The sequence below is a fragment of the Chelon labrosus genome (genome assembly GCF_963514085.1).
Source record: "Chelon labrosus genome assembly, chromosome: 22".
NCBI classification, from domain to species: Eukaryota; Metazoa; Chordata; class Actinopteri; order Mugiliformes; family Mugilidae; genus Chelon; species Chelon labrosus.
The window spans coordinates 2,250,221-2,276,215 of record NC_140355.1 but is presented as its reverse complement, the minus strand read 5'-3'; the positions used below and the strand labels follow the sequence as shown (position 1 = coordinate 2,276,215).

At 40.3% G+C, this 25,995-nt stretch overlaps 2 protein-coding genes across 2 annotated transcripts; both read left to right on the top strand.

Moving 5' to 3' along the window:
• Positions 1-472: 472 nt before the first annotated feature.
• LOC311507358 (uncharacterized protein) lies at positions 473-8,395 on the top strand. Its single transcript, XM_084571671.1, has 17 exons — positions 473-611; positions 765-807; positions 1,603-1,681; positions 2,493-2,581; positions 2,676-2,822; positions 3,177-3,228; positions 3,356-3,456; positions 4,085-4,170; positions 4,951-5,032; positions 5,113-5,198; positions 5,284-5,371; positions 6,450-6,498; positions 6,656-6,746; positions 6,979-7,079; positions 7,277-7,361; positions 7,575-7,679; positions 8,262-8,395. The coding sequence occupies exons 1-17, from the start codon at positions 507-509 to the stop codon at positions 8,364-8,366; spliced, it is 1,494 nt and encodes a 497-aa protein (XP_084427797.1). The 5' UTR covers positions 473-506; the 3' UTR covers positions 8,367-8,395.
• Positions 8,396-11,102: 2,707 nt separating this feature from the next.
• On the top strand, positions 11,103-25,820 carry LOC311507322 (spindlin-1-like). The gene is made up of 8 exons (XM_084571622.1): positions 11,103-11,219; positions 17,267-17,355; positions 18,802-18,907; positions 20,656-20,704; positions 20,809-20,944; positions 21,394-21,511; positions 22,290-22,523; positions 22,660-25,820. Exons 3-8 carry the CDS (start codon positions 18,868-18,870, stop codon positions 22,857-22,859), a joined length of 777 nt encoding a protein of 258 aa, XP_084427748.1. The 5' UTR covers positions 11,103-11,219; positions 17,267-17,355; positions 18,802-18,867; the 3' UTR covers positions 22,860-25,820.
• Positions 25,821-25,995: the final 175 nt, after the last annotated feature.

The following is a 25,995-nucleotide window of genomic DNA, read 5'->3' as shown; positions in this document are numbered from 1 at the left end:
CAAGACACGGCGTGCGGCAGAAAGATCGTTTTATTACGAATATCATATTTTCATGATCGAGGGAAGCCAAAATCGAAATCAAAATCGAAATTCAATTAATTGCCCAGACCTATGAGAAAACAACCCGTTATCCGTTTTTTCAGTTTCAAAATGTAATCAGGCTGAGTTCAGAATCAACTCTTTCGGTACCCCCTTACGTCACTCTGTACCCCTGGGGGTACGCGTACCACAGGTTGGGAACCACTGCCCTAGAGGACGGATAATGGATAATAAAAAAATAAATGTAGGTCAAAGTTCAATGTTTTGTCAACCCGTCCATCCCCCAACATCCTCAATTCTTGAAATTTATTGCACCCTATTTGGAAGTATTTCCAGTAGTATATCACTGTCACAATGACAAATGACTTCCTCCTGTGGTCACACAATTGTGAATGCCAATGGAAAAACTAGAAGAATATTTATACTGTATACACACACACACACGCACATGCATACACACACATGTCATGGTCTGTGTTTTTATTTTCAAATTTCACAGACACGGCCACGCCTTAGCAGTCGCAGGAAACGTCATCTTTTTTTTTGGTGGAGCCTGTAGCATCAGCCAGGAGGTAACTTTAAACATTATAGAAATAGAACAGTGCTCACATGTTGAGCTCTGCTCTACTATTTCCTTTTTAATGTGGAGCATAAAAATGACACTAAAGGAAAAGGGATGTAAAATATGACTGAAACATGAAATCTGTTTGTTCTTATTTATTTAGGAGGACATTCCTGTTTACCTCAATGACTTCTACATGCTAACAGGTACATATTAAAGAGACGTCCTGATCATACTGTACGGTGCCCCTCTCCAAAAGTCCTCAATGATATATTTTATCTTGATATTTAAAGTACTTTGAGTCGCTGCTAGAATACAAACATTTTTTTGAGGAAGAACATTAACTTTTACATACAAGGCATTTTGATCCAGCAGCATCTCCTGCCAAGTCTCTCAGGGAGGTTAACTGTTGCTATGACGTCTAAGCTGACTCATTCGATGGGTAAATTAACAGCAGGCTAACTAGACATTGTCACATTGAATTGAATAATTGTATTTCTGCTGTTTAACTCAGACAGCAATACCACCAGAGAGTTTTAAGTCTAACATTTAAAGTAGAGAGGGTGTCTGCCTCCTGAACCCAAACTGGGAGCTGGTTCCACAGGAGAGGAGCCTGATAGCTGAAGGCTCTACCTCCCATTCTACTTTTTGAAACACTAGAATCCACAAGTAGGCCTGGACTATGAGAGTGAGGCAATCTGTTGGGGTGATATGGCACAATGAGGTCTTTGAGATGAGATGAGGGTTGGACCTTGGTCCACCTTATCATCTTATCCTTACATGCCTCATAGGTTTTTCTTTTTTTGAAAACTTACTATCTAACTAAGTAAGGTGAAATAGCCTCTACTTTGGCATTTGCATTTGAAGAATTAGAATCACTAGATTAACATTTACAAATCTATATTCATTTAGACTTTTTTTCCCTTGGTTGTGTGTGCATTGTGTCATGATTCTGTTGTGATTTAGAGGAATAAATCATTCATGGCTGTTGCTGTTTGTAGTTACTCCTGACCATGTGACGTGGGAGGAGATCCCTCAGAGTGGCGAAGTTCCCTCCGCCAGAGAAGGACACACCCTCTGGTAAACCCATAACTTCTGTTATTAAAGGGGAACTCCGGCGCAAAATGAACCTGGTGTTAATAACACATGTGTACCGAGTTCGACCGTTCTCTGGTATTTGTTTTCATGCATTTGTTTTGTTAGTCAAATGTGACCAGTTTTCTTGCAAACCGCTATTTAGCGTATAACGCTAGCCTTCGGGGCACACCTACACATAAAAAGAAATCGCTATTTCTATACCACCAACAAGGCTCACAATATCACCACACTTACACGGTAACTAGGGTCTCTACATGTAAACCGAAGCATTGAGAACTTTGCAAGTATACAGGCAGTTTATTAAAAAAGGAACACAGTACCGTTCGCGTCTGGCTCGCATATCCAGGCGGGCGCCATCTTGGGGAAACTGAACTGTCTGTTGCCGGAAGAAAGCACTGAGAGCATAGGAAAGAGAGTTCAGTTTCCCCAAGATGGCGCCCGCCGTTATACGCTAAATAGCGGTTTGCAAGAAAACTGGTCACATTTGACTAACAAAACAAATGCATGAAAACAAATACCAGAGAACGGTCGAACTCGGTACACATGTGTTATTAACACCAGGTTCATTTTGCGCCGGAGTTCCCCTTTAATAGTCATACACTTTGAGTTGAAGTAAACTGCGCTGGCCGTTCACTGCACTAATTTAAATTAGTTTCACTGTTTTGCTTTTGTTGCCCCAGAGAACCAAAAATGGAGAAGTGGTGGAGTAGGGATGATGAAACTCATCAGGCATTGGCAGTACTAGCATACATGGCAATACACTACACACTGCTTTGTTTTGTTTCCTTCTCAGTGTTGTGAAAGGAAAGCTGTATCTGTTTGGAGGGGCTTCCAGTCCTGACGCCACTGAGTGTCTCCCAGGGGTCTACAGCTTTGATATAGGTGATGTACTGATATACAAATGATGGAGAAAAGGAGTCTTTAGTCTCTTGCTTGCACTAGTTTGTTCTGTGACGGTATTCCCTCTTCCTAACAGTGTCTCTGACCTGGGAATGCTTAGAAATAGGGGGCGTGGCCCTCAGAGCACTGAAACACAGCTCTGTTGCTGTTGGAGACAACATCTATGTGTACGGAGGCACTGTGGACGGGAATCCAACTGACGACCTCATGGTCTTCAACACAGGTTGGAAATAAGCACACTACAATGTGACTGTCATTTCCTTCATTTATTTCTATATAATGTATGTATGTGTATAGTGTATATTTACTCCTTTTTTACTTCTACTGTTAACTTCTTATCTCTAATCAATGCAAGTCTTGTATTTTATTGTATTTATTTCATTATTACTATTTTATTTTTATTTTTACACCTTGCACCTATTTTTTTTTTTTTTTTACTAGTGGTCTCCAGAGTGTTTTTTTTTGTTTTTTTTTTCTATGTGCAAGGTATTGTGACCAAGCAAATTCCTTTGCTGATGAATAAAGTCTATCTTCGTGTAAGTCTAAGTCTAAAGATTCGGATTTGGATCCTTTTCAGTGTCTCTCACCTGGACGCCGGTCAAAACGAGTGGCTCCCTACCACCCCGCTTGTGAGACATTGTTTAGTAGTTTAAACTTTACAAAATTTATTTAATAAAGGAATTCTATCTATATCAAACTGTATAGACCCTTAAAAGAATACCATGCTAACTCTCTAACCATGCATGTGGTTTGTAGATGGGGTCAGAGTTTTGCTCTGGTTGGTGATCAGGTGTTTATGTTTGGAGGTTATGGAGCAGGAGGAGACTTCTGTAAAGACCTGTATGTTCTCACTACAGGTTAGTTCATCTCCAGATGTTTAATTATACGCCCTCTGTTCTTGCACTTCTTGTCTGTTCACTCACAACATACAGCATTTTAGATTTGTCCTGGGTGTCACACCTGGCCAGCTTTAAGTACAGCCCCACAGACCTCAATTTATTTCAATTCAATTTATTACGCAGTGCTAGTTACAATCAAAACATTGCCCAAGATGCTTTCTGAATGCAGAGCCTGAAACCCCCAGAGCAATCACTAAGGCGACAGTGGCACAGAAAAATGATCTTTTAACAGGAAGAAACCTTGAGCAGAACCCAGCTGATATTCAGGAACCCATGCTTGAGGCCAGCCAGGTAGAGGCAGAAAAAAGAGGGAGGTATGACAAAAGAGAAAGAAGGAGAGGGGAAACATAAAAAATAAAACACATCAAATGCAAATAAACACATTTTAAAAGGAGAATAAATTTTATCTGATGTATATCAATGACAAATTTGAATGTACATGTAAAACAGTGTCTGACAGATGCAGTGAATCAACATGTCTACCGTATCACACAACAAGTTCAGACTCACTATCAGCAACAATTCTGCCTTCTGTTTTTCCAAAAAAGGTTTGACCTCTGACCTCTGTGTTTCACCATGTTTTCAGAGAACCTCTTGTGGCAGAAATGGGAGGTGAGGGGAGAATCACCTGTAGCCTGCATTGGGCAAACGCTGACTGCACACCATGATAAGGTACACACACATTCAAGTGCACACACTCCATCAGGTTCATTATAATTCAAAGCAGTTGAACTAGTGATTCAACTGGTCGTCTTCTTAGGCATTTCCAGCCATGCCTTTTATCCACGCCTACACAAGTGTGACTGTTGAGGCTAATTAGACTCAATGTCATTTGCATGGTCATTGCAATGACAGTGGAGCAGTGATCGTTAAATGAATTGTTGGCTTTTGGTGGTCCACTGTTATAAAGTTCAGTGTTTTAAAGACACGTCCATCTGCCCTGACCTCCTCCACATACACATTTTGTGGCCACGTGACATCCTCCTTTCTTCCTGTCATCATAACTGCGGCCGCTAGTGGCCGCTGTTGCAGTAAAACCATACATACAAGCATGAGCATTGAGATACCTTGTTTTACTAAGGAGAGCAAAGCCTCTGTTTATTTCATACATAAAGAGTATTTTTTGTTGTAGGTTTGATGTTGACACAGAGTGCTATTTAACAGTAAATACTGCTTAGAAATATTGATTCTTAAAAGAAAAAATCGAAATTATTTATTATTTAATTATTTAATCACTCTAATTAAGTCAATGAAACCTCTGTAAAATACTGACAGACAGAAAATATCATGGGGTATAGATTTACAATCTGTCAAACAAATAATTTTAAAGAATCAGTACATAGTATTAAAAATACGTCATAAAAATTAAATTGTGTCATGTGTGGTGTATTTCTTTGTCATTCTTATCTTAATTACACTGAGTCTTTCCCACATATGTTAAATTCCATGTAGGACATCTACCTGTTTGGTGGCAAAATCACAAGTGAAGATGGTACGGTAACATCGTCAAATGAAATCCATAAACTCAGTATTGGTAAGAAAGATTAAAGTAAAAGTGTGAATGATTCATAAGAAAGTTACTTTTTCAAAACATTTAACCCTGTGTCTCTCCAGCTAAGATGAAGTGGAAGCTTCCACTGTACGTTGGGATACCGCCGACCCGTCGTCACAGACACACTGCCTTCATCCTCCACAGCCATGTCAGCATACCACTGACGATTCAGTATTTTCTTATTTAACTGTCACAATGATCAATATCATCGGTGTATCTGTTTGTACATACAGCTGTATGTGTTTGGAGGGAAGAATGAGGAGCAGGATTTTAATGACCTGAAGGTGATGAAACTCATCAACCCCTCAGAGAGACAACCAGGTACAGTACACATATTTAGTGTATTTATTTTACAATATACAGAGATACACTGGTCATTTAGCAATGTCATGTGGTGCTGGAGAAGTGGTCTGTGGTTTTATCCACTAGCCAGACTCTTTCACATTTTTGTCTTCACTTTTTTGTGTCGTAGATTTAACACAAAAGGACCGATTTTTTTCATCAGTGTGCACTCAATAACCTGTTAAAAATTTGAAAAAATACAAATATAAAATCTCTGTTTGGTACAAGCCCATTTGGCAGCAGTTACAAGTTGTCTTGGATAAGTCTCTACTGGTTTTGCACATCTAAATCTGAGCAGTTCATATTTATTATTTCTCATGTGAAATTCTTTCAAGCTCTGTCAGAGAGGATGAGAAGCATCTGTAAACTGTCTTGCCTTTGGCAGGGCCACTCAAGGACACTGCAATGTGTCAGTCCACATTTGGTGGACTGCTTTGGGCTCCAGTCTCACTTTGGCGCACTTTTATGCAGAATTTCTTTGGACGACTTTTCTGTATTTGGCTCCGCATTTCCCTCAAGGGTCCAAGGAAATACCAAAACGTCCTCAGAAAGATCGGTCTTCCTGTTCCCACATAGGTTGATGCTGCCACCACCGTGCTTTACTGTGTGATGGAAGTAATGGTATTGGCAGTGCTTGGTGTTCACGACTTATACTGCTTGGAGTTCTGTCCAAGGAGACAATTTTTTTTTTTTTGTTTTTGTGGCGAATTCCAAGCAGGTTGTCATATGCTTTTTATGAAAGAGTGGTTTCTGTCTAAATTGCTTCTGATGGGAATCCTAGTGGCTTGGAACATTTTTTGAAACCATTAAAATAAATAAAGTAGACATCAGTCAAGTTCAAACACATCTCAAGTGTATTTAAATCTAGAAAAAGCACTGATTAGAAACAATTGTGCTATAGCAAAGGGTCTCAGTTTTTGAGTTTTAAGTCATTTTTAGAATTTTCTAGAAGCATGCTTGCACAAGAATAGTCACCACCAAAGCTGTTTGCTGTTTGTGGTATATTCAGTTGTATTCATAGAAGGACAAAGGTCAGAAGAGTTTTGTTTCTCCACAGTGATGAAGGAAATTCTGTCAGAGTTTGGCCTCCAGGGAGTCAGCCACAGGTCAGCAGCTGCTCTACACACCTGTGTGTCTGCTACATTTGTATTGTGTGTGGGCGTGCTCTGTGTGTGTGCAGTTTCATGCTCTTGTCATGCTCTGTTTGAGTCTCATCTCTCAGTTTTAACACTTTGGTTTCACTCTGGTTTTGACTATTAACAGCTTCACTCCCACAAAGGTTCCCAACGTCCGCTATGACCTGAGTGAGTATGCCCCATCCATGCAACCTAGGAACCCAGCAGCTAATTCACAGGTGACGATATAACACGTACACACTGTTTTGAGATTACATCATATATAGGTCAATTTACTTGCCTAGGCCTATATGCCTATACATTCACATTACATTTGTCTCATATACAAAAAAAAAAAGTCATGTAGGTTAGTGAATGGTAGCAGGACAATTTTTTTTCTGGGAATTGATAGGTCGGGTTGAAGCCCGAGTTAACATGCTAAAACAGATCATTTTATATTTCCCGCTGCAGGTGTTTGCTCACAGAGACTTCAGTGCGGTACGAGAACAGGCAATGACAATGATCCAGACAGCGTTCACTCTGCTGGACCAGGAGTTCCAGAAACTGGATCGGTACATGTAGAGACTTTGGTTTAGTTTGTTTCACATCTTTACATAAGCCTGCATGTTAACGCATGGAGCAAGAATGGGTCAGTTCAGTCCAAAATTAATGTTGTGACTTTGAAGAGTGACAACATCAATTTTGTCCTGAGGTGACTATTTTCTTAATATCTATATAATTTGCTCATTTTTGTATTTGTCTTTTTCAGAGAGAAATCTGAGTTGTCTAAAGCTGCTACTGTTTTGCAAAGAGAGAAAGAAGCTCATGAAGCTCACAGACAACAACAGCAGCAGGTTCACGACTGTCTTAGTCTGACCCCATCAAATCTATCTATCTATCTATCTATCTATCTATCTATCTATCTATCTATCTAATTTTATCGAATCTGATGCTAGCACTAATGCTAACATGTTAGCATGACATAATATCTTTCAGCATGACATTCATGCTAAATAATTTGTTGTATTGAAAAATAAATGTGGAGTGTGTGTGTATGTGTATGTCAGGAACTGCAAGAGATGCTGGACCGGCATCGCTCTCAGAACGAGGCCTGGCTCAGGGCAAGAGCTGAGGAGAATGACCGTGAGAGGAGGGAGCTCTGCAGACTCAGAGTCAGTAAACACATTCGTCATTCTTTTCACAGAAAATTATGGTTTTGTAGATTCCAGTGATGGGCTGTCAGGGCCAGCAAAGTCTTCTCTGCTGGCCTAAACTTTATCAAACTCACTGACTTACATTTTAATAGTTTCCCATTAATCTTATTAAATATTTCCCAGTAGTCTATTCTTTTAATTTTATGGCTTGTCTGGCTCTCAGCTGCGGTGCTTCTGGCAGTGTAACTTGCATTTTATCCAATTATATTGTCATGTATTGGTGCCTGGGCTTTCACCATTAAAACTGCAGGTGGCTGAAGTTTGAAATATATTGTAATGACGCTGTTCCTTTAACCAATCACATTTCAAATTCGTATTCTGTGTTTCTTGGGTTAGTCCTGCCCACGGCGGGGTCCCTGATCGTAAACAATGATGGAATGTTTCGTCTGAAATGCCTCTAGTGGCCACTTGGAAAAAACAGCAGAATTGTACCTACCGTACATTAATACATTAAAGCATGGCCTGCTTTCACCAAATACTTTACCTTGAGACAGCTCCAACATGTGATAGCTTGTCTTTCTGATGGGTCTCTCTCCACAGGAGGAGGTGTTGCAAGAACAAGAGAGGCTGAAGGAAGAGCAGAGCAGCGTCCAGAAACGCAGTGAACATCTGCTATCCATCATGCAGCAGTTCAAAGGGATGTGAGATGTCTATGTCGATAGATAGATAGATAGATAGATAGATAGATAGATAGATAGATAGATAGATAGATAGATTATCTTTCCCTTTTGTTATTCTTTGATTTCCCTTAAAGGTCTAAATGCTTCTAACAGTAATAAAGTATTGTCATTTTAATCAATAACTGGCTGAACAGGATGTAAACATTTCATAATAAAGAATTACGAATTAAGGTTCCACATTGGTACTATGCACACCCTGTTGTAGCTGTCTGTATCTGTTGGTGTCACAAATATGTGGAACAACCTGAAATGCGGCTCAGTCTTGTCCATATTTGTGCAGTTGGCGTTTTAGCTTGAGCCAAACGCTCAACATTGCTTGAACCAAACTAAGCAATGTTTGGCCCCACAGTGCATCAGCAGTAACTCACAACCCTCCTAGGAGGTCCATTCTATCTACCCTACGACAGATTTCACTAGTTTGGACTAGGAGGTATAGAACATGTACGACTTGCCATGGGGCTTCCTAGAACCATTTATTTATTTATTTATTTGTGCTTCTTATTTATTGATGAACTGGTTTCAGGACCAAAAATCTCATACATCCACACACTGATCATTGACAAAATGTCTAGTCAAAACTGAGATTTATATTTTTGCAGTGCAGTGCAACAGAAAACAGGACTGGTGGCTGTTACCATGGTTACCACTATAAGGCTGGTGCAGTACTGGTAATATTGCACTTTGCTCTTATTTTCCAGTAACCAAGAAACCAAAAGAAGAATGTAAAATCTTTCTGGACTTGTATGAAGCTCTCATCGCTCCACATCTCAGAGGTCACCGTGGACAGGAGATAGTAGTGGTCACCACACGCAGCGTTGAATATCAGCTCATCAGACTATCACCAATTCAAAATCTGTTTTATATTTTAGATCTGTCTTAATGTACTTAGACAGGCAATCATGTTGTTCTGAGGTAGTGATGGTAGGTGACAAAAAGCTCTAATCCTTTATTGTAGTATTTGGTATTTTAGCAAGAACAACGAGTGTTCCCTCTGCTGGATTTTGATTGAAGAATAAATTCCAACAAAACAATGAAGAACGTTCCTTTGATCAGACGAGGATTCAGATATGGGTGGCCTGAGTGGGCGCCCAGGGCGGCAGATTGTCAGGGGCAGCATGGCGCATGGCCACTGGGAAAATAAAATACATAATAACAGAAAAACATCTTGTTTCATTTGTGCGATCTGTTTTCTATCACCTTGCACGGCATGTGATGTCTATTTGATGTGATTTCACTTTGTGAGTTGAAGTGGGCTTTTTGATGAGTAGACAGATCTTGGACTGTCAAACAGCAGACCTCTACAGTAGACTACTATACATTTATAATGACAACATGAAACATTTCATTCTACTGTTAAGTTTTTTTGGTTTGTGTTAAATAATGAAGTTAATAGAAAAGCAGTGTGTACACTACACTACATTACCCAACAGACTCTTGACTGATGGGTAATGAAGTGATTAACACCATGGAGAAGAAGAGGTCAAAGCGTCAGATGCCCAGTTTAGAAAAAAGACAAAAGACAAGGAGGAAAAACGGGCAATAGATAAAGGTACGCTGCTGTCATCTATTTATGAGTATTATGGTGATATCATAATAATAACATATAATAATGATATAGGATGGACAGTAGGACTATGTTAGCCTGCTGCTATGTTCCATAGGGCGCTAGTTTCCATTGTCAGTCCAACTAACAGCTTAAACTGAATATAATAATGATAATACTGTTACAACCTGTAACAGTACAGGTGTACTGGGCACAATAAAATCCACTAAGTGACAGAGCAGAAGAAACACCATTTGACACATTTGCTTCAATAACTCTCAAGGCACAGTCTCTATTATAACTCACTTTATTAACTAATGACCTGTCACATCAGTCTGTTTGTCCCCCCCCCCGCCTGTCTGTCTTTATATCTGTTTATGTCTCTGTCTCCTCCACTGTCGCATTCAACAGAAGGACGGATCACTATTATGCAAGGAACGACAGCGTAATGCGCCAGTCAGCTTCTGTGTAGTTCCTCTAGGTTGCACTATTTGGCAAAAGGAGGCAGGGGCGGGGAGAGGGACTGAGGAGCGTCAAGGTTGCGGCAATAATGCCGGAAATATGGTAGTACGGTAAATTAAAAGCTGGGTTTTGCTTCGATCCAATAACCTATTTGGGGGTTTGGTACTTTTTCTTGACATTCATATTAGTTTCTGCTTTGACCTCGATCAGTTCACTGATGTAATAACACGGATATTAAATTGATAAATACCAACACACTTTGTGTATGCACATCAAGTTTTCAAAAGATTACTTACATCTATGTTAATATAGCTATAGATTAACCAATGTTCTGCAATTACTGTTTTTCTTTAGCTAACAACTCAGGTTTCACTTCTTTATATACAGCATAAGCCACAGTGTTTCTGTTCACGGAGTTAAAGTATTTGCAATATTTGCAATCATACACAAAATCCAACCTTAAATCCCACAGTGATGGAGTTATTGGACTGTGGATGTGGCCCCCATATTTTTACAATCAGTATTCTTAAATGCTGTGGATACGCCAAGCCTTTTTCATACTACTGAATCTACCCGGTACATGCGTTCACTTTTTAACGTTACCAGTAGCAGCTAGAATCGCTTTTATTGTGAAAGGCTTGGCCAGACGTGTGACGTGTCATCACTTCTAGCTTAACTTTTTTTGTGATGAGATGGCTGTGGAGTCTCAGTGGTTCCTGTGAAGTCGAAACGGGCTCTGTGGACAGACAGCAGGAGGCGAGAACCCCCTTCGCAGTCAGCTTCGACCTCCATTTTTTCCCTTAAATCATAACGGTAAGACAGAACTGAACATGCACCTGTCTTCTAGCTAGCTAGTCACCCCACGGGTAACCAAAACAAGAAAACAAACAAAAACAAAACCAAAACACACTGAGCGTTCGTTTTGCTGGTTGCGTTCTCCCGCCGAGGGGGAGGGGCGGGGGAAGCAGCAGCAGGCAGCAGCAGACAGCCAGAGACCTAACCCGGTCTGCTGCTGTCTTTCTGTCTGGGACATTTCTTCCTTTTCCGCTGAAATGCTGTCGGACAGTCCCTCCGTTGTCTGCTGGTATGGGGCCCCTGTCCGCCCCCCTTCCCTCTGATCCGGGGTTGTAAATAATAGTGAGTTTAAAAAAAAAAACGAGCAACATGGCTGACGCTGGCCCTGCAGAACCTGCTTGGTCGTGTAGTCAGTGCAGATGATGACTGTATGGTATCATTGTTATTATTATTTTAACCTTGGTAGTTAAGCTGGGTTGCGTACTCATTCATGAACAGCAGAAAAGAAACAAATGTTGAAGAAGAAACGGGCCAAAAACAGCTGTCACGGTGAAAACTGGGAGCAGTGGATGGCAGTATTTTGAACTCAGGCTATTGGTCTGCAGCTGCACTGTCTCATTCAAATGCAGTGAATAAAATAGAAGCATGCAGCCTTTGTTTACAGCTGATTTGAATGCTCCAGTCTACAACCCTTTTTATCAACTTGTAAGCAAATCAAAGGGAAGGTCATCTGAAGTCTGATCCTGCAGGTAAAACTACAGCCCACTTACTGGTGCTCGTCTGTAACTCAGCAAAAACTGGACAGTGTCCAGATGAGATCTGGAGTCCCCAGAAATGTGTTATTTAAGCATGTGTGTGAAGGTTCTCTGCCGTTCATGGTATATCTGAAATAAGGACACCTGGACTTGTAGAGTTTCTTGAAGACGTTTCATCACCCATCCAAGCAGCTTCTTCAGCTCTAAAACACAGGTGGTGGCGGGGTTGAGGTTTAAATAGGAAGTGGGTGTTGCTCACCTGAGACTCGCATGACTAGGATATAACACAGGAGAGCCAGCTCCTCAGGCCAGGACTCACCTGTCCACCTACACCTGAAAGAAAAGGCACACTTCGAGGACAACAACATCCACATTTCAGCCAGAGAAGACACAGGGTTTGAAAGAGGAGTAAAGGAAGACACCTGTGTCAAACTGGAACACCCCTCTTTGAGCCCCTCGCTGATATATAACCTGCCGTTACAATACCGCCTTAACATCTGTCACCAAAACATTTCAACCCAGTTCACACCTTGAGTCTGGAGTCTCTGGACAGTAATAGATCTTAAGAGTACCATTTACTGGAGAAAGAAAATCACAATCACAGGTAAGTATTTAGACTCCAGTCATGTGTGTTTCAGGTTGACAACCCCCACAGATGTTCCTATTAAAGCTCAACTCCCCACCAGTCTTTTAGAACTGAAGAAGCTTCTTGGATGATTGGAGAAACATCTTCAACAAACTCTACAAGTCCAGTTGCCCCAGATTTTTTTGGGCACTATTTCACCACATCTGTCATCCCACATTCCCACAACCGCATTTTTTTTTATGTTTTTCAAAGGATCAGTTCAACCACAGCTCAATAAAAGGATGCTAGTGGGCAGCTCAGTAGGTAGGGCTGGTTTGACCCAGAACCAGAGGAATAGTGGCTCTATCCCCAGTACGTGGGCCACATGCCAAGGTGTCCTTGAGCAAGAGTGGCTCCCAGTGCTGGGCGCTTGGCATTCATGTGTAAATGTGTGTGTGTGCTTGTGTGAACCAGTGTGTAGATGACGTACTTTGAGTTCCAGTAGAAAAAGTGCTATATAAATACATGAGCATTTACTATATCCTGCTAATACTGGGTGTCACATTTCCATGCCGACAGTTTAAATTCCTGAGCTAAAAGATTTTGAGAGATAATCAGAACAGGTGAGTGTGGATGGCATCACTGTGAATGCCAGCTGCGGTGTTGGAACATGAGCGTAGCTGCTAACTAACTAGGTTAGTGTGAAACAGGGATACTGGCTGCAGATGTTTTGTGTTTGCAGCAACAGTAGGATAAAATGAGTGAGTTCAGGAACCACCTTTTCTTTTTATAACCGACAAAATAGGACATTAGTAGCCCCACTTGTATGTGAGTTAAACACGCCAGATGTTTGACTGTGTAAACCCTCTCCCCCGATTTCCCTTAGAGTACAATCGTCACAAGATGAACGATGTTATTCACTTCACTTGTCAGTTAATGTTATGCCTGATTGGTGTATATATATACCACAGTAGATTGCTGATTGACCTTTTATTTTCCAGTGTGGCTGCGTTGTCAACAAGGTAGTTCAGCGTTATTTTGTGTTACTCTTCAGTCTTAGTAACATGACAAAATTGTCACACTCACATGTTAAAGAATAATGGCCTAAGATTGAGCCCTGGCTCACTTTCCCTCGTAAATCGGAGTCTTTGTGTGGCCGAGTTCCAGATTCTGTTTCAAGGTTCAGTTTGTTAAATTGTAACTCACCACATTTTTATAGCCACATCTTTGCTGTAGTGTTATATGGATGTTAGCTCTAGACAGGCTCAGGTCTGCAGCTTGACAGCATAAATACTCTCCCCAGACATTTTCACTGTATGAAGTTTACTGTATTGTAGAATGGATGCCATTTGTAAAGGTTCTGCCTGTTCCCAGACATATTGTCTTCTGACTTGTTGGGAAACATGACTGTCTGAGGAGTAAGGTAAATAAGTTGAACCTACATTTTGACAAAAATATGTTTGGCTTCTGTGTTCTGACTTACTTAGTGTTGATCTGTTGTATCTTGCAATTTCTTTTGTTGATGCATACCATATTTTAGCCATCAGACATCTTGGATCTCTGATACGCAACTGTGCCTCATCTTACTATGGTTAATGACACAGTTAAGTGATGTATGCCATTGTATTTAGAAACCTCAACAGTATGCTTTTTCATATCACAACAACCATTGCTAAATTAAACTCTGAGACTCTTGCTCTTTAGTAGTTCACACAGTGTGCCTCCGGAGGTCAGTCATGATACATACGGCTGGTGGAACAGAAGGTAAATGATAGGGGTCTAATGATAAAGAAAAATATTCTTGCGTCTGTTTGGAAGTATTTAGATCCGATGATACAAATGAATGAACAAATCTGTGTGCTCCACTTGCTTCAAGGAAACCAAGTGAACAATTAACGTTCAGTGCTCCTGGAGCTTATCAGTGCTGCGGCTATGACAACCCCATCAATTTAAGACTGGTTTTCCTTGTGCATGATTTCTCCTTTTGAAATCAAACTCGGTGCCATCATGCACCACTGAAGACTTTGTGAAGATATACTCAAACGTAGCAGAAACGTACAAGACAAAACATGGCCTTTTGATTCAGTGTTAAAGTGGTAACATATGTTGAAAAGGAAATGCTAAGAAAAGTCTAGCTTTACAGTGCTTGCTGAATCGTGGTTATGAAGAACAGTTTGGGCAGTGTTGGGACTTGATGTAATCCAGATGTTTTTGGGGAGAACAGAGTGAAACATTTGAAAGATTTTTCAGTCTGGACTTTTTTACAGTACCACTACAGTGTGTCTGTGGGGACTAGTATTACTCATGTTGTGAGGTTATTGATCTGTTTACACAGTCACACTGTGGGAAAATCATTCAGTTTTAAAGTGAAGGATTAAAGTTATTTTAAGTTTACGCTTAGGAGTAGATTTAGACAAGTAGTACTTTTGGTTAGGTTAAGTCTCCAGGATATTAGTGCAAGTCAATGCAGTGTCTCTGAAGTGATGGAAACATGACGGTGTGTGTATGTATGTGTGCAAAGTTTTTTCGCTCCACTTCCAACGGAGCTCCACCTCTCAGGTTTCACTGTGCTGAAGTTATAAGCTGCGCGGAATGACATTCAGTCGTTGTTGTCCAGCATCATTCGTTCCTACAGGACAGCAGATGACTAATCATGTGTTGCCCGGGGCAACAGGAGGAAATCGCCACCAGCTGCAGCCAAACACTGTAAAATATCTCATGTTTCTGGTAGGTTAGTTTCATCTGCAGTGTGCACGAATATGTCGGAGGATTTAACGGCGGCTCAGCTAACTTTTGTCACAAACCCTGATCAAAGTTAAGGAATTAAAGCGTCTTGCACCTTTTTGGATCAGAGTGCTGCTGTTTGCTATCAGGTTTCTAGTTACATTTTGGTGGAAAAATCTCCCTCTTTTGCTCGGTGATTGTGCCATCTGAGCCTGTGCATTGTTGCCAATGCTGATCCTGGCAAGGTAATGTTCTGTAATGAAAGGAATACAGCAATAATGCAGCCTCTGGTTTTGAGTCTTAAATATTTGTGTAGTGGCTGGGCATATTTCAGTTTATCGATTTATTTCTGTTCTAATTTGTAATTTACTCAGTGTTTTTTTTTACAATTATAACAGTTAGAGGACTCTCTAGCTCTTGAAAGCCTTGAGCAGAGCAGGCAGTGAGCAGTTAGATGGTCAAATGTGTTATATAACACTCTGCCTGCAGATAAATAATACACTGCAGGCCTTCCGTACAGGCTCCACTGATCAATAATTGAAGTCTCATGTTCAGAATACAAAACCCTCACAAGCTGACGACTGAGCTGATGCTGCACTGTCTTTCCTCCACCAGGCTGTGTCTGGAGTTCATGTGTGACAATGGCTTGACATGCTAATGTTGAGTATGTTGCCAGTCAAATGGTTTGACATCTGTTTTGTGTGTTTTTCACATGACGTGCTAAATACAGAGTGGTCTCATGCTGATCATTATACATCTTATCTTAAGTAAAGGAAGTGATTTCAGGTCAAAACAGTTGCGCTGGCTTGTGTGTGTAGAGGAAGGTGTAACAAGCAGTGGCTTTGGCCAACATATTTTTATGCTATATTTGGGTACACTTGTGTTTTCAGTTTCAGATAAGATTTGATCCAGAAGTTTACGGTCAGGCTGTACTTCAGTATGAAACTGAGAACTACATTTAGAATGTCCATTAACAAGTTGGTTGACTCCTGACTGTTTTTTTTGTCATAACCCGACAAATGTGTTGCTGACACTTTGGTCACAGAAATACATAAATAAAATGCCTGACACTTTTACATGATGCAGCCCGTAGTCAGAGCTCAGGGCAGAATGTAAGGATGTCAACTGGAGAGGCAAAAAAATAAAAAATAAATCCTCAGTGTCACAGTGTGACCAGACTATAGACTGTAAATAAAGATGAATGGTGGAACAGCTCCTCTAAAGCGAAGCCAAAGCAAGTACAGCTCCCCCTGGTGGCTGGCTGAATTAGAGGTCATAAGCTCCGCCCCCTCCATGTTAGTGGATGGGATTTAGGCCAAACTTAAACACTAATCTACACATCTCACAGCCCCATAGGACCGTGAGAGTAGGAAAAAAAATAGATAAATAAAAAAGTGCAGTGTATAATCCAACATTTCTTTTTAACTGGTGGAGGCAGAGCAGAGCACAGTATTAATCAAACAAAAAAGCGAGTGAGTCTGCAGGAAGTATGGGCGGGTCATCAATAACGCGGCTCTGTGTTGCTCCACTCCTGACTCGTATCCCTGGGAAAATAGCATCAGTTTGGCCAATACAGTCAAGATGTCCATATTTATATACGGCCTATGGTGGTTTGTCGCCCCCTGCTCTTCACAAACAGAAAAATGCATCAATTTGACAACACATGCGCTCCAAACAGTCACAGCACCAGCAAGAACTGAAACATGCTGCAGGCAGTAAAAATGACAACAGAAATGTTGATGAAAAGGCTTGGCATGAATGATTTAAGACACAGCGGTGTATGTCTCGTCAAACTGATGCAGACATTTTCTTTCTTTGCCTGTGTTGTCTAGATAACTGCTTTTTCAGACCTCTCATCAGTAACAAAACTATATCAATACGGTAACCTAAAATTAAAAAGTAAATTCAATTTAAGCTAAAATGCTGCAGCTATAATATTAGCCATTACATTTAGTTTGATCCATGAGATTAAATATCTGGCATTTTTGCTCAACTGTTAACTTTATTATTTACTGTCATAGGTTTGATCCTGGTTTTGTCCTCACGGCACGAAGACTGAGACAGAAAACTGCTGAGCATCTCTGCAACACCCCCGAATACTCTAGACTGGGTAACTATTGCTAAACCTTCATTTATCTTTTTCTTGCTTTAGTTGTCTATAAAAATTAGCTTGTGACTGGGTTAACATGCTCGTGATCGGCATATTAATGTAATCACTGTAGTGAAATATAACATACTAGTGTAAAGCCTCTTTATAGCCACTATTAGAAAAATATTGTTGTTATAAAACAAAATAACAAGTCGTAATTCTGAAAAAAAGAGTTAAAATTGATTACTTGTTCTTAATAAAAAAATAACAAGTCGTTATTGCGAAAAAAAATAAATAAATTCAAATACATTCTTAACAGAGGCGCTAATTCTCTCCTGCCCTGTGAGTCATATCCTGCCTCCTGCATGCTCCACCCAGTCACCACCCTTTGCTGAACTATTATTCCACTACCAAGAACCTGTCGGACACAGATGAGAATCTTCTGTTGTCTGCTACATACAGTATGTGAAAGGGCAATAACCAGACCTGATTCTACAGACACTGTCAAAATGTAGCATGTTACTCTTCCATGCTAACGGTAAGCATTTTAGCATACTGACATGCTGAACTCGGCATGATTGCATTCAGCACTTTCAATGTAGCATGTGTGTTGACATCAAGTGTGGGCATTTCACTGTGGTTACAGTAGCATGTTAACTCGCCATTTCTCCACTTCACCGCTTAAAATGAACAAAACTGTTGTTCCTAAAATTTGAAGTAGGAACAGTCTAATCAAACAAAAAGTAAGCATTTTTGATACCTAATATGTAAAAGTATTCATATAACATTCAGAAATCAGAGCTAGAAGGAGTAATATTAGGCTGTTGGTTATCAGTTTCCCCTGCTTCCAGTCTTTGTGTTAACTAGGCTAAACATGACCTGGAGGTAGGTCCGTATATAGTAAAAAAAAAGGATCTGACATCATATCTAGTGCTGCCAGATACTGCTGATGGCTTCCAGCCTAAAAGCTGTCTAATGGCAATACAATAGACATATTCCCTTTTGCACAAACACAGCACATTCAGTGCTCTCTCTCTCGCTCTCTCTCGCTCACACACACACACACACACAAGCAGAGCTGAATTTATGAGATCCTACTTATGGACCTTTGTAGAACAGGCTATCCTGTCTGAAGCAGTATAAGTGGCTCAAGACAGGAAGATGCTTCTGTCTTGGAAGGAGTGAATGCACTTTGGTTTTCTCTCAAATCAGCACTGAAAAGTAATTAGAAAAACAGACAAACTGTTGTTCGCCCATCCAACACTATTTTATTACGCCAAACTAAAATAAAAAAAAAAACAGCCACCTGGGAGTGAAACCACCTGATTTGACATCAGTTATAATGTCTTAGTGATTGTGTCAAATGTGCGTATTTGCCGCCAGTAGATGTCAGTAAAGCTCAAATGTTTGAACTCTTATTTGTGTCTGGTAGTAATTTGGTAATTTGTTTTCCTCTTGTTGTCTCAGCCCTGGACAGGTTCGTGTTGTAGCTGTGTGGCTGGGCAGCCTGGCTGCCCCCCTGCCTCCAGATGAATGAAGAGCACTCCGGGACACAGAGACACAGCTGATACAGGTCAGAGGTCACCCTCACTTCCATCATACACAGCGAGAAATAGGATGGATGTTTAACAACACAAAGCAGGCTGAGCAAGCTGCCGCTCGGTGGGTGCTTTGCATTGATGCCTACTCCTCAGCGGGCTTTACAGTCACAATAACACATCTACATCCACTCACACACAAGCACTGACAGCAAGTAAGGGTTCTGCTGCTCCAGACGTGGCTCTACAGGATTGCTCAAACCGCTTACCCTCCGGTTTGTGGACAACTGGCTCTATCTACTGACCCACCGCCGCCTCTAAATCTAAGCAAAGTGGCAGCTGAATGGAAAGTTTATATTAGTTTAGAAAATAACAGCATGGGAAGCATAATCCTTTTAGAACATATTGGCACACTGCAAGGGATTAAAGGTGATTATAAACTTGGCTGCTAAATATTACTTGACAGCTGTGTGGCATTCATTCAGTGTTAGTTCATGCACAAAAGAGCTCACCCAAGGCCAGCAAAAGCAAAAATCCATCAGAGAAATCAAAAGTAGTTCTTTTTGGTCAGGAAATCCAAAACAAAAAATGGCAAACTAGCTGGTAGATAAAGAACCTGTTGACCTCGCAACAAGTCAAGAATGCTCTCCTTTTTGTAGGCAAACGACTTTTCATGTTAACAACAAAGAGAAGACTTTGTAAGCAGAACATCAAAGAATTCACCACTAGATGCAAACCGCCTGGTCAGCCTCAAAAACAGGCCATACTGCAGTTCACCAAAACATCCAAAAATAAACAGATACTTTTCTGGATGAAACAACGATCAGCCACAATCAAAATGATGGAAAATGTGGAGAACACAAAGTAATGACCTAAAGTTCCATCTGATCGGTAAAACATAGTGTTACTTCTGTTTCATCTTGAGGATGGGTGGCTGCCAGCCAAACCGACACACCGGCACACACACACACACACACACACACACACACACACACACACATTTCTTACTGAAACAGCAGGATGAATGTAGAGGAACAGACTCACGATATTTCACCTTAGATACCAGGCCGAAGCAAACAAAGAGCTTTTCCACATAGATAACTGGAATATCTCTGACTGGTTTTAGATAGGCCGGACCAGAGAGAGATGTCTGAAGCAAAAGTCTATGAGAGCGTCACCAGGAACGCAAAAAAAAAGCGTCTGTGGGTTATGATTTTGCCTGATTTCTCCTACACTTGTTCTTGAGCCCTTAAACTTACTGAAGGTGCTAAAAGTATGTTTTTCTCTTGAAATGATTCACTGTAACCAGTTCTATTTCACCAGAAACTACACATATTATGCATTCATACATTATATGAGTCTAGACAGACTTTCACCTAAACTTCCACCTGACTGGTTGATGGAGGTCTACTACCTTGAGGCTATTATACTTTCAAATTGAATGAGCTAAAGCACAACAGCTGAAGAACAAAAATCCAAGTACTTGGTGCATATGACAATGTAAGACAAATTACAATACTGCAAGCAAAAAATCAATAGCCCTTTTAAGGGGAATGTTAATGATGATTACCATAAAGCTGATAGTTGCTGTGGCTTTTTAATGGTACATGTGGCACATGGCATAATATTTGTTTGTATCATGTAGAAAGTGATCCAGCAGTATGTGAATAAATGCCTGGTAGTTTTTTTTTTTTTTTGTTGTTTTTTTACTTTAATAGAGAACCCATCACCATTTTTCTCCACTGTTTAGTAAATGTGCTGTGGATTGTTTTTTTCTCCTCAGGGCATGCAGGTGTTTCTGCAAATATGATGAAGAAAAAGAATCCGCACAAGTGAGTTAGGATACTTTGCAGCGTCTTTATTTTGTTGAGGCGAAAACGTTAGGTCACAAATGCAACTGCGCATTTGGATAGTGCTGACTGTTATTTAATTTCAGAAAGCATAAGAGCAGTCTGGGTCCGACCACCAAAGTGCTGTCGCAGCCACGACGCAACATCGTTGGCTGCAGGATCCAACACGTCTGGAAGGAAGGAGGAGGACACGTGATCTGGAAAGGAACTGTGCTTGACCAGGTAAATGAAGGGTCAAGTCATTTACTGATTGGCTTAATTTCCAGTAGGCGTAGAACTTGTTTTATAGTCACATGTACCACACAATGTCCAGTAACATATACAAATGTTATCTCCGTGCTAAACTCGTTTTTTTTTTTTTTTTTGCTTCTTCATTGGTGCCTGCTCTTGGCAGACTTAAATGTATATTGTTGTTGTCGAAGTGAATGTCAGAAAGGTAGAAAAACATGAGACAGTGACGAACACTTCCAGGCAAAAAGATGTGCAGGTGATTAGCTGTCATAGCTTAGCATCATATCATAACCATACAGAGTTAGTAGTAAACAGCTGTTAAAAAAGGCACAGTTCAGGCATTGAAATCGGTATCAGGAAGAAAAAAACTATCAGAATATTAGTAGACAGAAGCACAGAAGGGGGAAGAAAAGTGTTTTATGTGAATTTGTGTCCACCAGGTGCCAGTGAACCCATCTCTCTACTTGATAAAGTACGATGGATTCGACTGTGTGTATGGACTGGAGCTTCATAAAGATGAGAGGGTTCAGGGACTGGAAGTTCTCCCTGACAGGCTGGGTAAGACCGACCTGAACTGATAGGCTACTTACTGAAACCCAAGATGTAACATCCTGACACTAAGCATGTCGTCTAACTTACTAAATGTCAGGAAATAAGCTTGTTTATGATAACATTTTAGATGTTAACATCTAGAACAGACAGCTTAGACTAGGGGCGTCAAATACATTATAGTTCAGGGGCCACGTACAGCCCAATTTGATCTCAATGGGGCTGGACCAGTAACATAACACCATAATAACCTATAAATAATGACAACTTCAAAATTATATATACCTGTGTTTTAGTGCAAAGTACATTGTGAAAGTGTTTACATTTAATGAACAAATAAATAATGAACAACCTGAATTGTCTTAAAAAAAGTAAGTGCAATTTCAGCACAGTGCTGCCATCTGCTGTTTAGTTGTGGGTCTCAGTGTAGTGCTATGTCCGCAACTCTCTACTGAAACAGTGCGACCCCTAGTGGACGAATTCAGAATAGCAGTTCATTATATTGAAAAATTGCAGTTAAAGTCTTCAGTGTAATTTTTGCACTATGCAAATTCATCCCGCAGATTGGCAGGCCGGTTTTGGCCCCCGGGTCCCATGTGTGACACCCCCTGGCTTAGACCAAGGAGTTGTGTAAAGTCTCAGATGCCTGAGTTAAAAACTATCTTCTAGTACTGCTTGTTTCCCGTTTTTAAATTATTTTTCTAAAACAACAAGTCCTCACAAAGGTGCAAATGTGGCACAGGCTGCAAAGTGATTTCAGTCTTGACTTGAATTTTCATCCCCACAGCCAAATCCCGTCTGACAGACGTTAACCTGGCGGATACAATGATTGGCAAAGCTGTGGAGCACATGTTTGAGACGGAGGAGGGTCCAAAGGAGGAGTGGAGGGGGATGGTGCTGGCCCGGGCTCCCATCATGACCACCTGGTTCTACATCACCTACGAGAAAGATCCTGTCCTATACATGTACCAGCTGCTCGACGACTATAAAGAAGGAGACCTCCGTATCATGCCTGACTCCAGTGAGTGAAGATATGTTATTGTCATTTATTTTCTTCTTCTTCTTCTTCTTTAAATGGGTGGTGTTACCAAAAAATATCATTGTGGAATCCACAAGGAATCGCTGTTTTATTTTGTTGCTTCGCTGTCTCCCTGCAGACGACAGTGTCCCAGCGGAGAGGGAACCTGGCGAGGTGGTGGACAGCCTGGTGGGTAAACAGGTGGAGTATGCCAAAGAGGACGGCGGAAAACGAACGGGCATGGTCATCCACCAGGTGGAGGCCAAACCGTCCGTCTACTTCATCAAGTTTGATGACGACTTCCTCATTTACGTGTACGACCTGGTCAAAACATCGTAAGACTCTGCAGACGCCCTGAGGTCCCCTCCTTCCACGTGACAGAAACAAAATGACGCACTTGTTGAAACATCTGAAGCATTCAACCCAGCACTTGATCCTCGCACCATGAAAGATGAGAACAGACTCAGAAAAAAGATTTTTCAAAATGAAAGTAGGCAATTTATCACAACTGACCTTTTTTTTCCATGTGAGAAGATGGAAATCGTTCTTTAAACCCTGAAAATAGAGAAAAAAAATCTCCATGGTTTTATGTTACCTTTGATAGGTCCAAAACTTTACGAGGCTCTTTAATGACTTTCTGAATAAATCGATGGTTTCAAAAAGTTTTTAAATAGACAAACATTTTGGAAAAATGCTCCTCTTCCTTTCAGAACTTCATGTGTAGGAAACAACAGTGCTGATCAGTAAACACATCATTGAACAGATTAATTGTAGCCAGCTCAAAAGAAACGAAAGTGAAGTAAACACGTTGAGGAAAGTATGGTCATTGCAAACCTACACACAACATTTCTGGAGTAGTCTTCAAACATTTGTCCTGCTTGCTAGTGACACATCTGGCCACAGAAAATTGAGCAAACTCCCAGTGAAGCAATGTAGCCTGGAGCCAGTTGGTGGAAGCGGCTTGGTTGTTTGATATTCACAAAAAAAAAAAAACTTTAAGAAGAAGGCGACATTGTAATCACTCTGAAGAAGTAGCTGATTTTTGGACACAGTAACAGGACGGGCAGCACAACTGTATGGAAGCCCATTTCTGCAACACAAAGAAAAAAAATGGCCAAAATTTTTAGGAATGATAAAAATACAAAATCATCAGGGTCAGTCAGTATTGTGATAGTAAAACAGTTTTACAGCTTTGACTAATTAGGTCCCATATGTTGTCACTTACATCCTAATTTTTCAGTTAAGACTTTTATTTATTTACTTTTTTGGCTCAAATAATCATTTGTATAATCAAAATGGACTTCCATATGACAGGGATCCAGGAAGCATAATAAACTGGCCCGAGTTTACCAGTTTGATAAGTTGGACTTTCTAAGGCCTTTGAAACAATTGGCTCAGAATCTCAATCTTGTTGGTCACGTCTCAAAGAGGAACCATGGAAATTATCATGTCTTTGGAAGTATCCCTAAAGCAAATTTTTCCTCTCGTTGGATTAAATGCTGACTGAAGTGGATTTCCTGTTCCTGGTTATTGTATAGAGCAAAACAAGATTTGTGATTTTTCATCACATAGTGTGCTACAGTACTTCAACAGACTCCATGCCGCCAACTTCAGCATTCATACAACTTCAGCTGTTAAAAACTGGGATAAAATTTTTTTTAAAAAAAAGACAGGAGTCTTTTTGCGTTTTGCTTTCATCATTGCCAAAACCCCTTCCTGTTGTGAAGTAGTTTGAGTTGTTTGTTTGAGACGATCGGACAGCTTTTTCTTGTGATTTCACTAAAGCCTTTCAGTTTGTTCTCGTGTTGTCTTTTCTAAGTGGTCAATGAAGGAGTAACCAGACTAAGAACTGAAACTTGGCCAAAGTCCTTTCTGTCCTTTTGAAGTTTGCTTAACTTTAAATACATTGTTACAGGTGACAGACAACCACCTGGACCTTTGAGTTCTTGGAACTGGTGAAAAGCATGGCTTAATGCTCATTAAACCCCACAGGGAGAGATGAGAAAAATATTCTCTGGACAGTTTGTGAGTGTGTTGGACTTTAAGAGGCACCAGAACTGACAAGAAAAACCAATCTGCTGTAGTGTTACAGTCAAGTTTTCAGTCTCAGAGACACCAACACTTGCCAAGATGCATTAAAACCCCGATTCTGGTTCACTTCCATGTTTTCTTGTTAAAATGATAACTGAAACAAAAGTATCCCAGTTTGTATTCAGACACAAACCAAATGGTTATGGATTCCTCATGGGGTAGATGGAATTATCTCCTGGACATCCAAAGAAATGCAGGCTTCTGAGTCCATGAGATGATCCGGTGCGCTCCCCAGCATGTAGAGAGTATGCAGTAAGCGAGGTTGCAGTCGGTTGTGTTTAATATATGAAGAGATTAATAACCAGTGAGGGATTAAATTTCCTTTCTCAAAACTGTACTTTTTATTTTATTTGGATTTATTCCAGATTGAAGGTTTTTCATAAACCGATGTTTTGTACTCATTTGAATCTACAGTTCAAACTTATCTGAGGGAATCGAGCTGTTTTTACTGGCTGGTGACTGATATCCCATTTTGCACTTTCAGTATTGTGTCATCGAGCTACATTTTTAAAAACAGTGAGATGGAAAGGAAAATTCAAAGGGCCTTTATTGAACCAAATGAACATCAAAGCAAACCAGTTTATTGGTTTGATAAGTTTAAATTTGGAGAGGATCTCAAGCACTTAACGCAACCGGAATCATTTACTGTATCATTTCCTACCAAATAATATAGTTGCATTGTCTGAATCTATGTACAGAACAGAGTTGCGTATGTAAAACCTTCAGTGTGCATACTTCCTGTGATGTAGTTAGTTGCCGAGGCAGATTACAGCCGTTATATCCGCTGTTTTAAAAAAAAAAAAAAAAGACAGACCCTCCCAGAGATCTGTACGTCACTGCACTTGTGTATCTGTTTTGATTTTTATGAAAAAGAAGTATGATTGTGATCTTCTCAGCAGGCACTAATTAGTTAACAAAAATAAAAACATTGTTACTAAGACTTGATTCCCATCCAGGTTATGTCCAGTTCAGTCTATTCGTTTTGCTGTTATGTTACCAGATTATTGTGGTTAATGTTGGAATGACATGGGCCTTTGATCATTCTTCTGCCTTGTATCGTTTGTTTTTGTATGTTCAAAAGTGTACGTTAATGATTTTTATTAATGGAAAACCTGACACGGCGTCCTTTGTCTTCTTTTTATCCTGATTCGTTTTTGGGTTGTTTTTAGAGCTAAGACTTGTTGAACCGGACACTTCCACAGCATCCAGTGATCATTTTGTGAATTTGAATTATGCTTAATCCAGGGAAAAAGAAAGCACTGAATACCCACCTAGCACTGACAAGTTTATTTTGCTCAGTGAATAACTTAGTCATGATTCTTTATTAACCATATACAAAATTAGATATTTCATATCAACTTTGAAATATCAGCCAAGACAATTC

Coding starts and splice junctions, on each gene's coding strand:
- LOC311507358 (XM_084571671.1), top strand. CDS start 507: ATGGTCTGTGTTTTTATTTTCAAATTTCACAGACACGGCCACGCCTTA. Junction 612..764: donor CCTGTAGCATCAGCCAGGAG/GTAACTTTAAAC, acceptor TTATTTATTTAG/GAGGACATTCCTGTTTACCT. Junction 1,682..2,492: donor AGAGAAGGACACACCCTCTG/GTAAACCCATAA, acceptor TTTCCTTCTCAG/TGTTGTGAAAGGAAAGCTGT.
- LOC311507322 (XM_084571622.1), top strand. CDS start 18,868: ATGAAGAGCACTCCGGGACACAGAGACACAGCTGATACAG. Junction 18,908..20,655: donor CAGAGACACAGCTGATACAG/GTCAGAGGTCAC, acceptor TTTTCTCCTCAG/GGCATGCAGGTGTTTCTGCA. Junction 20,705..20,808: donor AAGAAAAAGAATCCGCACAA/GTGAGTTAGGAT, acceptor ATTTAATTTCAG/AAAGCATAAGAGCAGTCTGG.